This window comes from Anas platyrhynchos, chromosome 27 (genome assembly GCF_047663525.1).
Source record: "Anas platyrhynchos isolate ZD024472 breed Pekin duck chromosome 27, IASCAAS_PekinDuck_T2T, whole genome shotgun sequence".
NCBI classification, from domain to species: domain Eukaryota; kingdom Metazoa; phylum Chordata; class Aves; order Anseriformes; family Anatidae; genus Anas; species Anas platyrhynchos.
In genome coordinates, this window is record NC_092613.1 from 6,905,635 (window position 1) to 6,919,162 (window position 13,528).

Sequence of the window (13,528 nt, forward strand, 5' to 3'; positions counted from 1 at the left end):
CTGCATCCAGGAGGTGATTTTCTCCCCCAGAGCATCTATTTCACTTCATTGACCAAAGGATGCTGCTAAGATACAAAGAGTTGAGCTCAGCTGGAGCCCCCCACACTGCCAATGTCCCTTTGGGAGTTAGATGACTTCACATGTGTTAGTGTCTCTGTGCCAGCTATGTCCAGGTTCCCTGGGGTCTCTGCGAGGTAATATGCAGCTCCAAGTTGCTGTGGGAGGAGAAAGAAGCTCCCACATGCCAGGAGATAAATGACTGGGTGCCTTTTTTAGTAGGGAGGAATGTGACTGAAAGCTTTATGTCTATGCTGCTCTCTCACTGCATCAGCAAACCTGCCCTGGTCCTAGGGATGCCCAAAGTCAACACCCCTCAGCTGAACCAGACACACACTAAGCAGCTTCCCAAAGTGCTGATCTGCCAGAAGCTCCAGAAAGAGCCAGCTATTCTCATCACTTTCCATGAGTATTTGAAAAAGAAAAATCAAGAGTTTATCTTGATCTCTTAATCCACCAGGTTTCTTTTCTCTTTGCTTTCTCTACCTCTGCAAGCCTGGTAATTATAATTTACAGCACCTGCTCACTTTGAAATACCTTGGACTCCTTTTGCCTGGCAGAGGAACAGACACAGTGCCCATCTGCTTTAGGTAAGTGCTCACAAACCACAAAGTCGTTAATTAGACTGACACACGACTCTTCCAGAATACACATGGTATGTTGTTACTGCACCTATAAACCACCGGTAACCAGATACCCTGCCAGGGGATCACAATTGGATCAGAGCATGACGTAAGGTCTTGGCATCCCTTGCAGGGCTCAGAGCATTGCCATCAGGTGTGCGTGTTCTTTCTAATCCTCCCCACTGGGCTTCCCAACATGCTTCCCAGATAAAGCAAGCCTCCTGAACACTCAGTAGGAGGCTCGGTCTCCAAAACTTTGTATTGTCTTATTTTGAAATCCAAATTCCTCTTTGTATTCATCCAGTCATCCCTGCCAAGGTCTCCTTCCTGACAGCTCAGGCTCCAGGCGGTGATGCCTCCACATCCTGTAGCTGACAGGGAGCAGGGCAGGCCTGATTTGGGCCCCACAGGCATGGCTGCAGCTTCAGAGGGCCTGTGGGGAGGGGTGTTTGTGAGGGCAGGTGTGTCTGATGGGGATGGGAGCACTTGGGTGGGTTTGACACTTGCTTCCTCAGACTGGCTGGCATCCACGTGGCAGAGTGAATCACGAACACCTCTGGTCAGGCAATGCTGAGCCTCCGCAGTGGGTGCCTCCTTCTGGAGGAGGAGTGGCCCAGACCACATGCAGCCCCTGATGAATGGTGATGCACAGTAAGTAAAGCTGGCACAAAGCTCTTGGTTAGCACAGGAACTGATGGGAAATGGGTACTACAAATGCTGTTGTCACAGAGTTGTGTTCAATGGCCCGAAACCTCACCTGATTTATTGGCCTTTGCCAGTTTGTGTGTGTGGGTGGAAGCCCTGTTAATATATTTTAAAAATCACTTGCCCAAACTCAAGCCTGCAACTTCCTTGGGTTAGAAAATATATGCAGGGAAGAAACAGCACATCCACTTAGAGAGTATCCAACAAGGGAACTTCCTGACCCTCTCATCTAAGGACCTTCCATTTCACCTAAGCTTGCCTGAATCTAATGTCATTTTTTGGCATACTGTCTGTCCTGTGAAAGACTGGAATTTAAGCAACTTAGGCTTTCTGAGAGCCAGTGTGTTGCATCTAGGCTAGTAAAAATGAGTGCTGTTCTTCCTGGCTCTCCCATTGCTGGCTCCTGCATCCCAATGTGTGTTGCATCCAAATGCAAGACAGCTGTTGCATTTGGAGATAATTGGGGTTTATTGATCATTATTTTTCACTTTCCAATTTCAGAGGCTCCATTGAGGCTTTAGGGCTTTGCTACATTTCTGCTCTAACCTGGCATTGTGCAGGCAGTAAATACCAGCCTCTCCCTGTCCCACGGTGGCTAAAATGTCTCACTCTGTCTTGCTTGTTCAGCTACCTCATCCCTTGCATTTCCTTGTAAATCCTACTGATAGAGCTAATCTCAAAACAATTGTTCTCAGCTTCCACTTAGTTTGGCTGCATCTGCTGTAGGCCTGAGAAAAGACTTTTCACATTCAGAAGTCTGTCTTTTTTTTTCTTATGTCAGCTTGTCCATAAGAGATACATACTTTCCCTTCAAATCCTGCCTGAATTCCAGAATGACGAACATGGACATCAAATGCAAATATCTGAAAGAGTAAGAAAATAACCAGCACACAATCCCTTTCTGTCTAGTATAGCTGTCTGCTTCACCTCACTCCTGTTGGCTCCCATTTTCACCTCCCTTTTCTGCTGCCCTGTTTAGAATGTGTAGCCAACTTGCAAGACAGATAGTTAATATTCCGTGAAGTGCCATGCTAGTCCAGTAACTCATGAACTGTCATGATGTGGCATAAAGCCACTTCCCCTACTGAACGGAAAAAAATAGTCTCTGGGCAACACGAATACACTGGGTCTCAGATAACCTGACCAGTAATGCTCGGAAACCATGCTGTGGTGACCTATGGGTGTTCCAGGCTGGCTAGTTTTTTTGGCTATGAATACACAAGAGTCTCATAAACTTGTGGAAAATGACTCAGATATTAGAAAAAGAAGAAAAAAATCTCTCTAACACAGACCTGTACTGGAGGTTCTTGGCCTGAGGCTAGTTACTGTGTTTGGAGAAATCATGGCAGCACTGCTGATATTCAAGCAGAGCATCTTAGCTCTATCTTAAGACACACTGATTGTGCACACTGAGACACTTTTGCTGTGTCACCAGTGAGGGATGAATTTTGATGGGTAAATCAGATGGGAGTGGGGCCGAATGATCCTTGTGGATCCCTTCCAACTCAGGATATTCTATGGTTCTATGAGTCTAGTATTTACAATTATCCTTCTCCAAGCAGGATGCTGGATTTGAGGCCTCCATAAACTGCTTCCAGACAAATTTCTATGACAAAAGGACACAGTAAGAATAGGGCTGAAGTTAAGGATTAGGGTTGAGGTTAAATTTTCAGCGGTTCAGTGTGAAAACCTAATTCAGAAAGCTCTTACAGCTTTGGCAGTGCTATTTACTCCAGCTGGGCAATTACCAAACAGACCTGCCCTAAATTCAGTGCCACTACCAGGATCTGATTGCAATTATGTTTATACCCAGGAAAACTGCATGCATTTCAGTGACGTGGGATTTTTAGTGAATATGTTAGCACAAACCTGCTGTAGATATAGTTACTTTAAATGAAAAGCATCACCATGAAAAGCTTCAGCCATGGCTGAATCACTAAAAGTGTTTTAAAGCATTTTCTGCTCTGACATAAATACCCTTTGTCTGGGTAAAACAGTACAACTCACATGTTGACAGACCTAAGTTTCCTCTGTGCTACCCATCAGGTCCCTTACCACTGCGGTCCACAGCAGTGAGGAGGAGCCCCTTCTGGGTGGATATTTTCCAGCGTTCCTTGAAATGTGCATTGGCTCTGGTGGCCTTTTCGTCGCTGTGCACACATGGGGAGCTGTAATTTCAACATCCTTTACCAAAACAGTGTTCCTTCCATGAAAACCGCCCTCTCCTCCCTTCTATGCTAAGTGACAGTAATCTTTGCTTTAATTGGAAAAGAAAAGGAAGAAGGGACAGAACATCCCTGACAAAGGAACTAATGACTCAAATGCTGGGAAGTCCGGGCCCCCAAGGGACTGTGCAGCTTGCAGCATTGATTCTTAATGACTTACAGAGATTGGAGGTTTGGAAGATCTCTCAGTGCCTCTGCAGGGATGCGACTCAGCTGATTGTTCTGCAACATCCTATAATTAGAAAAAAAGAAAACTTTGTTAAAAAATAAAATAGCCTGACACAAAATGGAAGAGGTTGCCTGTTGTTTCTGAAGCTGTGAAGCTGCCCTGAACCCTTGGTCACCCAGGGCTCTTAGGCAAGCTTGCAGGCTGCAGGCAGGCAAGACACAGTCCAGGCTGCCCTTGGATCCCAGGGATCCTGGGGTGAATCTTGTCCTGCTGGGGGATCCACTGGGTGGATGTGAGGTAAAGGGACACCTCCAGAACACGTGTTTCTGGTGAAGGGACGTGTTGGTGCACTTCCAGGTGGGCTTCTGGAACTGTGCACTCTTTGATTGCTGGAACAGCACTGAAGAAGGATCTGTGCTTTCTGTGAGTCCAGAGTAATACCAGTGCCTTCAGCTGATCTGTCTCATATTTATACTTGTGTAAGTCATCCTTCTCCCAGCGTCAGTGGTGATTACCTCTGCAGAGTCTATGGAAACTAGCCTGTGGGTAGGTTTCTTATTCAACTTTTGAGGCAGCTGCAACACAATGGTTGAGGAGCCACTTCATAACAGTTTGCTAAGGGGCTTTGCAGCATTTGCACAACTTGCAGCAGGAGCTGGGGCTGTAGTGGAAAATAAAACAAGCCAGGAACTTCAGAGAGTAATCTCTGAAGAGATCTGTTGGGCTGAACAAGGAGGACCCAGGAGGGGCTTCAGAAATGGTAGTGAGCATAGGACATGGAGAAAGGCCATGGATGCTGGAATGACTGCACAGCTTACAGAGGACTGGGAGAGAGACTTGAAGAGAGCCCTCCTGCCCCAGAGGCAAGAGTCCGAGTGGCTCTAACTGCAGGTGAGGTCCTGGGGTATTTCTGATTTGGTCACCCATTGTCCTCCTGGAGCACCACGCGTGAATTTACTGGTACATGAATTTACAATTCATCACTGTATCTCTGTAAAGGTCCAGGTTTTTAACTCTGGACTAGCCTCATCCTGAAACCTACCCATTCCTACAAGAACTGCGACATCATGGGCACATACTCTTCTGGATAAGAGAGAGAGACACATCCCAGCATGGTAGCTGGGCAGGGGAAAGTGCCTAAAGAAAGGAATGTTTTACATAGCTGAGGTTTCTATTTCCAAAACCTTCAAGGAATGGTTGAAGATGACATGAAAACAGAATTAGTGCTTAGGGGCCTGTCGTAATTACTACCAGTGTCAAAGGGACAGAGCATGGCCTTAATAGTGAAGGGCAGCCCAAAGAGTTTTGTTGCAAGCAAGGAATTTTCTCTTTGCTGAGAGCGGTTGTTTTACTGCAGAAGATTAAGACATCTGTCATGAAAGGAAAGTTGGAAAAAGACAGTTATAGGGACAATCTTTTTAAAAGGGAAGCTGTAGAGAGCTACAGGCCACACAACTCCTCTTCCATTTCTGGAGGAAAATGGGGACTTAGTATAAAGTTATTTGTATGCACACAGAAGATAAAACAAGGAAACAAGCAACTGGGCTGGGGAGATAGGACACTGACTCCTGAAGTCCAGTAATGAAGGAGAACGTTTCAGATCTGTTAAACATCAAAATAATGCACAGCTGAAGACTCTTGATACAGAGTGGGGTTTCAGGAGTCTTAGTTGGTGGGAGTTTTTGTGGGACACACATTGGATCTTTATGAAATCTGAGCTCAGCATTTAGACATGATCAGCAGAAGTATATGCTGTCAAAATTACAGCAAAACTGATTGTCATATTACTGCTGGTTCCTTTATGCCTCACCTCTGTTACAAGGCCTTTCTCCAACCAGAAACACAGACTGAGAAGCTCTCCAGACAGATATTAGCATGGGCTGGTTCCCATACCACACCGTTTTGGTGCAGACAAGCAATGTTCAAGCAAGTGCATCACAGACCTCTGAAACCACTGGAGTGCTGGACAGTGCTTGTTTCCACAACCACAAGGCAGCTCCGGAAGTTTTTGGATGCCTGGGCTGGAGCAAGCCTTACAGGGCACATCATTACCTCCAATAACTCATCATCAAAACTTGATACAGAGAGGCCAAAACCAGAAAATAGCTCCAGACAGGATTGGACAAGTTCCTCGGGGACAGGGCTACCCTGGTTTAAACAAGAAGTTCTTCATTCAGCCTCAAGCTCAGGAAAGCCTTAGTTCTGCTCACTGGGAACTCAGGTTTGAGCAGGAAAAGCCATACTGCATCTACCCCTGACTGTCACAGGATGGCCCAGGATGGCCTTCCTTACAGTCTGGCTTTAAGGACAGCCCCTGTCAGGTCTAGGGTCACTGCAGTCAATCATATTGCCATATTAAGTCATTTTTGCATTTTTTTTTCTTTTTCTTTCTTTTATAAAAGGCCCTCTCAACATAGCCAGAAAGAGGCTGGACTGGCTCCCAGGTACAGCAGAGGGAAGCTTCCTTGGGGGTCTCCTCCTTTGCTGTTGTCCCTCTGCTGTGCCTGGGAGCCAGCCCAGCCTCTTTCTTGCATATCTACAGTCCTGCCGCTGCCCATGGCTGGAGACAACACCAGTTTGGCTGAGGGGAGCCTGCTGTGAGCCTGGGACCTGTGAACAACTCCCCAGTGCTGTGGCCTCCTGAGGTCCAGGCACTGGGCTGTGCAGCGTGACCAACAAACCCAATGTGCAGCTCAGATAGACACATTTAGAGACATTGCCATGAGGACCAAGCTTCAGGCGTGCCAGGGTGTGTGCTGGGGACCCACTGGGGACCCACTGTCACCCGGGGTTGGCTCTGTTCAGGTGACCATAGTGGAGATTGCAGACACTGGCAGCCACAGACACGCAACCTGCCTTCCACAGCAGGTCAGTCTGCCTGGGGTCAGCATAAATCACAACGCTCCAGGGTGTCATGTTTTATTTTCAGAAGTAGAAGGTTTATGTGTTGGCAGAGACCACACCTGAACAACCAGAAAAAAATCCTGGGATCAGGTCCCATCACACCAGGATCCTTGCACAAGACAGTCTCAGCAGACTTACAGCCCTCAGAGGTACAGGCCTGTGCATGATGAAATGTCCCCATCTGGGGAGGCTGAAGTGACTCAGCCAGCACAAAGGGCTGTTATTGCTTGAGGCAACTGTGCCTGGAGCCTGTATTAAAGACATTCCAACCTCTGCACGTTCCTCTTCCCTCCCCATGGGAGCGTCTCTCTCTCTCTCGGATGTGCCACACCATTCCCTTTGTCTAAAAGACATTTCTGTTCTGCACGGACTCAGGGTTGTCAAAGAGGCAGGGCCTGTCTGGGGATTCTTGATGTGTGCCGGGCCATCTGCAGACCTGTCATCCTGGGAGCAACATGGCCTTTTTGGTGGTGTTTTTCATGTGTGTTCACCAGCCAGGTTAGTTAGTGCCTGTCCTATATCACCTGAGAGGCTGTGATGGCAGCTCAGGGTGGGATGTGACCAGAGCGAGTGGTCACCGGGTGGCTCATGCAGAGCAAGGCTGCTCTTGTGAGGCCTACACCTTAGAATCGTAGAATACCCCGAGTTGGAAGGGACCCACAAGGATCATCAAGTCCGACTCCTGGCACCACACAGGTCTACCCAAAAATTCAGACCCTGTGCCTAGAGTCCCTCTAGACCCTCTAGGCCCATCTTTGTAGCCCTCCTCTGGACACTCTCCAATGGTTTCGTGTCCTTTTTGTACTGTGGTGCCCAGAACTGCACACCTTGATGGAGACGAGCCGTGGGCAGCACCCGGGCAGCGCGTGGCTGGGAGCGGCTGCGGGCAGGCGCTGGGCAGTGCTCACACCAGTGTCTGTGCGGACATGCTGTGGGCAGTGCTGGGTCTGCATGCTTGCACAGGCTGGTTGAAGCTTGTTGAGGAATGGAGCATGGGGTGGGCCATCCCCACATCCCCAGCTGCCTGCTGGGCTGCCAGGTCTGCAGCCAAGAGGATGCATCCAGGCATTCTGCCCTCTGCATTTCGGGGTGAGGCAGGCTCAGGTTGTGGTTGTACTTGGAGTCTTTCCCTGCCGAGTTTGGTGTGGGATCCCTTCTTGGCTAGTAAGTACTGCTGTTGCTGCAGCATGTTCAGCCAGGAAAATAAGAGGCCTGGCAATCCTGGCGGAGCATTTGATGAGGGATATGTGTGTGAGGGTGGGATCCGGTGTGAAGCCATGGCAGCACAAGATGGGCCACACATCAGGTTAGGAAGGAGTTCCAGCCAAGGAACATGGAGATGAGGGGCATCCAGGTGGCTCACGAGGAGATCTAGAAGGACAGGGCAGTCTTCATTTTTCCAGAACTTCTGATTAAGCAACATATTCTGCTGCTCCAAGGTTGGGAAAGCACAGACTAAGGAGGTAGTTTTGGACAGAAAGACCTTGGCAAAGGACACAAACAACCAATGGAGCTGATTTCTACTGATGCTGACACTGAAGCATAGATCCTGGAGCACTGGCCTTCATGGGGAGGGTGAGGGTTGGTTGTGCTGCTGAGCAGAGCCCCTGGGAGAGGTGCACTTATAAAATCTCTTTGCAAAGGGATTCATGCAGTAGAGAAGACCACAGAGCACCAACTACCACTGCTCAGCACCCATCACTGTCAGCCTGCACTCAGCTGAGGGGAGCCAAGGAGGCCACATCTCACCTTGCCTTTGGTTCGGGCCCAGAGATCAGCACGTGAAGATCTTGGCACGTTCCACCGTGTCACGGTGTTTTGTTGGTAGCGAAGTGCCTGGCTCTTTACTCGCTCTCTTCCAAGTCTCCACACACCTGCTTGCCTGGTTGTACCCCTGTATGGTTTCTGCACAGGCCTATCTTTATGGCCGCTTTCCAGGTGGTTTCTGTGCAGTGAAGCAGCCGGAGGAGGCAAAGCCAAGAATCTGGTCCTGCTTCCAGTAGCTCTGGGATTCACTCTGAGGGCAGGGAGAGGACCATCTGCACAGGCAGGTTTGTGGAGGAATTCCCAGGGTGTTTCCCATCCTTTTTTAAACATAAATTAAGTCTCTGGAAAGACCGGGAAAGCACCAGGCCCCTTAACAGCTCAAGATGCATGCAAGAGTTTACTTGTGGGCATGCACATGACTGCAATGAGCTCTAAGGCCCTAGCCCATTAACATTAATTACCATCCCCAGCTCCCAGCTTGTCTCCTTGAGGGACACCCCTGTCACCACAGGCCAGAGCTCTGAGTGTGGTGTGAGTCAGCTCCTGAACACCTGCAGGCTTCAGCTGGGCATGGCTGGGGCAGCCATTCCCACCTCCAGCCATGCCTGTTACCTGTCACACCTCAGCCAACCTGTGTCAGAGCATGCACATCCACGGAGGCAATCTGTCCTGAATATCCCTGGTGCCATCGGCTCCAAAGCCTGCTAGTCCTGTCATTCAGGTATGGGGAATATGTATTTCCTTCCTTGTTGCAGCAGCTGCTTGTCCTAAAAGGATTACATCTGTCCTCGTTCACCTTTCCTTGAGGGTAAGTAACCTCGGCTGACTTTTTTTTTCCTTTAGTTCATCACCAGACCCCTGATCCTTCTCACTGTATTTTAATAAAAGTGATTTTTTTTTTTTTTATTTCGCTACCGGACTACAGGACTCAGTGCCCTATCCCCGCAGCACAACTCAACAGTGCAAACAGACCTGTGTGCCCGAGAAGTTGTGTTGGTCCTTGCATGGGAGCTGTCAACCTGGATGAGCATCCCTATCCCACTGGGCTGCACAGAGCACGTGTGGCATCCATCACAAGGCTTACAGTATCCTGTCAGAAGCGTGGAAGGAGAACCAGGGCTGATGATCATGGACCTGGCAGGGCAGAGCTTGTGCAGGAGATGCAGGAGGAGGGCATGGGCAGAGGGTGCCACGTCAAACACCCCCAGCCCTGCTCTGTGCCCCACCTTGCCACCCCCAGCTCAGCGTGCCTCTGACACGTGGTGAACAGCCTGACAGGGGACTCGGCCTTCCCAAGTCCACTTCTCTCCTGATTTTCCATCGAACCAGGATGGTTAGGTACAAATTCAATGCCTTGGCTGTATCAAAAGTGAAGAGACAAGGACGTTCCTCCCTGTTCCTCTCTTTTAATACTTTACATCCCGGCATTTCTCTGATCTTTCCTGCCTCATGGGCTTTTCAGATTCCCTCAACAGATACCTCCTTCAAGATGTGTGGTTTGTTGTTGGAGATTAAAGTGAAGAGAGAAGCACATGACTGCAGGAGTGGTTATACTGGTCCTAAGGGAGCAAGGATCTGATCCGGACGGGGAGCAGCGTGACGAGCAGCTCGTGCCACCACAAAATGCTGTGCTCTGCACAGGACATGGATGCAGCTGGGGCCAGACTTATGCTCTCCAGCTACTTTACATGACCAGTTCAGAGCACACTTCTGCATCCTCTGGGCTACTGCGTTAGGCACACAACGCACAGACCTCTCACACTTGGTTACCCTCCCAGTATCTGTGCAGTGACCATGGTGAAAGTATCTTATAAATCACTGCACTTTCCAATTAGCCTCACATTTCTCCTAGATCCTGTTGGATTGAAGCTGCTCTCTTTTTCAAAGTGCTGGGTCAGAGGAAGATTTCAGGAAAGCCTTCTCACCAGGGAGACCTTGCTCTCAGGAAACATTAGGCTTGGATGGGAGCTAAGAAGAACGGTGAGGGAAGACGGGACAGAGAAATGGCTTGGGAAGGGGGAGCAAGACTTTCTGCTCACTCCCAGAGCATGGGATCAGGGTGGGACAGCACCGCGGTCTCTCTCCAGGCTCTGCTCTGTATTCCCTCCAACAACCAGACACCTTTTCCTACAGGAGACTTTGGTAATTTTTATTCCCCTACCAAATGAGATTGTGGTGCTGCTGTTGTAGGCACCCTACACACACACTCTTATTCCAAGGAGATCAGAGCAGGCGGCCTTCACCTGCCCCCTTCAGCACATTGTGCTTTTCCTCTTTGCTGAGCAGAAGAAATCAGTGAGAGTCTTCAACCTTACCGAGAGCCCTCCTGATGTGAATAAGCTGGATGCTTCTAAGGTCTGTCCTGGCAAACTTTCTAGTCCTGTTCCAGCAGATCGCATGGGTCCAGCCTATCTTCTCCACATCCCTCAATGCTGGCCTCACTGTCTTGGTGACAGGGATATGAATGCAGGTGAGTGCTGTTCCTAGAGGAATAGGGACTGCAGAGCACTCACAGCTAGGTCTACTAGTGACCTCCGTCCTGTGGAGCCCTTGGTATTGTTACAGACAGCAATAAGAGCAAGGGCACGTGGCAGCACAACATATATCCCTGTAAGCCTGGAAAACCAGAAAAGCATCAGAGTCTTTGTAAAGTGAAAATCTCCCAGTGAAATGAGGGCTGGCAGTGTCCTGCTTTTCAGAAGCAGGGATTTCTCTAAATGAGAGCCCATGGCAGTGGTGTAAATTTAGGGCAGCCCTGCAGCCAGAGGGTTGGTATGACAGCCCGGTGGTCACCCTGTGCGCTGTGCACAGCCTGGCTGAGAGCAAGGTGTTTTGTCCTGAGGCACGAGGTCTCCAGCTTCAGCTCTGCCTCTGTCTCCAGTGCTTCAGGCCTCTCCTTGCAATAGGGTCGCTCACCAGCCTGCTCCTCCTGGTGTCTGTGAGCCCATCTCAGGCTGGCAGTGGGCAGAGGCAACATGCTCCTCTCGTTACTGCAACCTGCAGGGAGCCCTGCTGGCTCCGGATGGGAGGCATCACTCTTATATTCTGCATCAATAGGTAGTTACCTGGGCCTGACACAAATAGAAATTGATCAAAAGCGGCTTTAAAAGCTCCCGAGTTCCTGGAGTAGAAAGTTCCTCTTGTTGAAATTGGGTGGGAGAGCTGCGGTTTTTCCTCAGTTCCTTTGATTTGTTGCCTAATGCAGGGGATGGATAAATCTCTAAGCCCTGAGATTTAGGGCAGGATTCATACTTTACATCTTCAGAAGACGTAGTAAACAGCCCTATACTCTCTAATCCTGGGAGCAGGTTTGTACCTGCTCACTCTGTATAAACTGGACCGGCTACAACAATTTCACATTGCGGCTGAGTTCAAAACATCCCCTTGGGGATGAAATGTTTATTGCAGGAGATTTTTTTAAGATGGTGCCTGAAAGGGAGGAAGAGGGACTCCCAGCTGAATACCCTGCACAGGCCCTGCGGGACTGTCTCATGGATGCAGAAAGCTCCAGGAGCAGTGAGACACCCCTGGCCCATAGGACAACACTCAGAAGCTTCCCAAGGGTGTGAGAAGCCCCAGCCCTTCCCCACAGGATGGACAGAAGTGGGTGGCCTCTCTGAGGCCTTCATTTACTGGGGCAGGCAGTGCTCAGGCATGGCCCTGGTGGCTGCAGTGCTCCTGGACCCAGCTGTACAGGTCCCCGTCTGGGCAGGCTGAGCTTGGGCTGCCCGAGCATCCCACTTTTCTGGGGGCAGGTCACTTTGGAGCCACCACACCTGAGGGATACCACATCAGGGGATTTGGTGAGTTTTTACACAAAATTTGAACCTCTGCAGATTCTGTGCTCTGGAGGTGGTCTGCTCATAGCAGAAGCGAGGAAGCAGTGCAGGACATACGTGGTGGTCCCTGCGGGGGGATGCAGCCCCTCAACCACCAAGTGGCATGTTAGCCACTGTGGGTTTAACAACTGGCACCACAGCACCTTGTGCCTTTGCATTTTGCTCTGGAGGGCTGCAAGTCCCATCACAAGGCCAGTGCCTGGCACGAGGGTGCTGGGGCTGTGGAGGCTGTGCACAGGGCGGTGAGTTAGTTACTTACAGAATCTTCAGGCTGTAGAGGCCAGAGAAAGCTTCCCCTGGGATACTGGAGATCTGGTTTCCAGACAGGCGTCTGCAGTGAAAAGAAGAGCCAGTAATGTGTCAACATCCTTGTAATGGCAGTCCCTTGTCTGCAGGCTTAGCAATTCATGTGTCTTGCCTCTTGGGGAGGATGCCGCGACACCTGCAAACCCAGCTGCAGTTTTGTGCTTGGGCAACCCTTGCATTTGACCCCTTCTTACAGTTTGAGGAACAGGCAAAGAAAGTAATAGATTATTACTGCTGCCAGACCTGAATCCAGTGTTTTCAGCATCCAGTGAGTGCTCATGGCTGAAGTAATTCCCTGCATACCCACAGAGGACTCTTCCACTCCCTCATTCCCAGCCCTGTGACCTGTGTAGCAGCTGAGACCCAGCTCCTTCAACACGTGAGAATTTGGTATTACTGCTGTGGGGGGAGACTGGGAAGGGTACTGGAGATAGGGAACACCAGGTGGATGTTGAAATAGGGCCAGATCATCTGAGCATGGCTTCCAAAACCAGGACAGAAAAAGTAAAAGTGGTTCTTGGCTGAGCTGTGTCTGGAGAAAACCATAGGAGGGAAGACACGGATAGGGACAATTGGTTTGGGGAAGAGGGGGATGTGAAGGGACAGGAGAGGAAGACAAACTGCAGAGCAGCATCACAAAGGAGAGCGGGACCAGCAGAGTCACAGCACAAAGAGCGGGGCACAGCATACACAACTGGCTGGAAGAATTTCTCCAAGGAAACCTGTGGGATTCACTGATGTACAGTGTCATCTGATCACAGCACTCAGATTTTAGCAAGGTCCAGAGCAGGCTGGGACATTAACAAGGATCTGGATTTTTCAATAGTATCAAAAAACCGTTCGCATCCCTTTCTCTGAAGGTGACTGTGGTCCTGAGACACCATGGTGGGACCCTGTGGTTGAGCCAGGAGCAGAGTCCAGGCCTCTTGAGAC

The 13,528-nt window shown here is 49.7% G+C and overlaps 1 protein-coding gene and 1 long non-coding RNA gene across 4 annotated transcripts in view; one reads left to right on the top strand and one right to left on the bottom strand.

The window, feature by feature from the left end:
- Positions 1-13,528, bottom strand: part of LGR6 (leucine rich repeat containing G protein-coupled receptor 6) — a 123,724-nt gene that overhangs the window by 55,152 nt on the left and 55,044 nt on the right. For both annotated transcript variants that reach the window (XM_072028540.1, XM_038168435.2), the window contains exons 3-4: positions 12,549-12,620; positions 3,771-3,842 (exon numbers count right to left, since the gene is read on the bottom strand). In XM_072028540.1, the coding sequence (XP_071884641.1) occupies positions 3,771-3,842; positions 12,549-12,620 (144 nt within the window). The remainder of the gene's footprint in view (positions 1-3,770; positions 3,843-12,548; positions 12,621-13,528) is intronic.
- Positions 590-10,088, top strand: LOC110351675 (uncharacterized). 2 transcript variants are annotated; one of them, XR_003492595.3, is made up of 3 exons: positions 590-1,331; positions 9,206-9,258; positions 9,376-10,088. It is a non-coding gene; the product is annotated as an uncharacterized lncRNA (long non-coding RNA). The 2 variants fall into 2 exon arrangements; XR_011805124.1 differs by lacking the exon at positions 590-1,331 and having other exon boundaries at positions 8,659-9,258.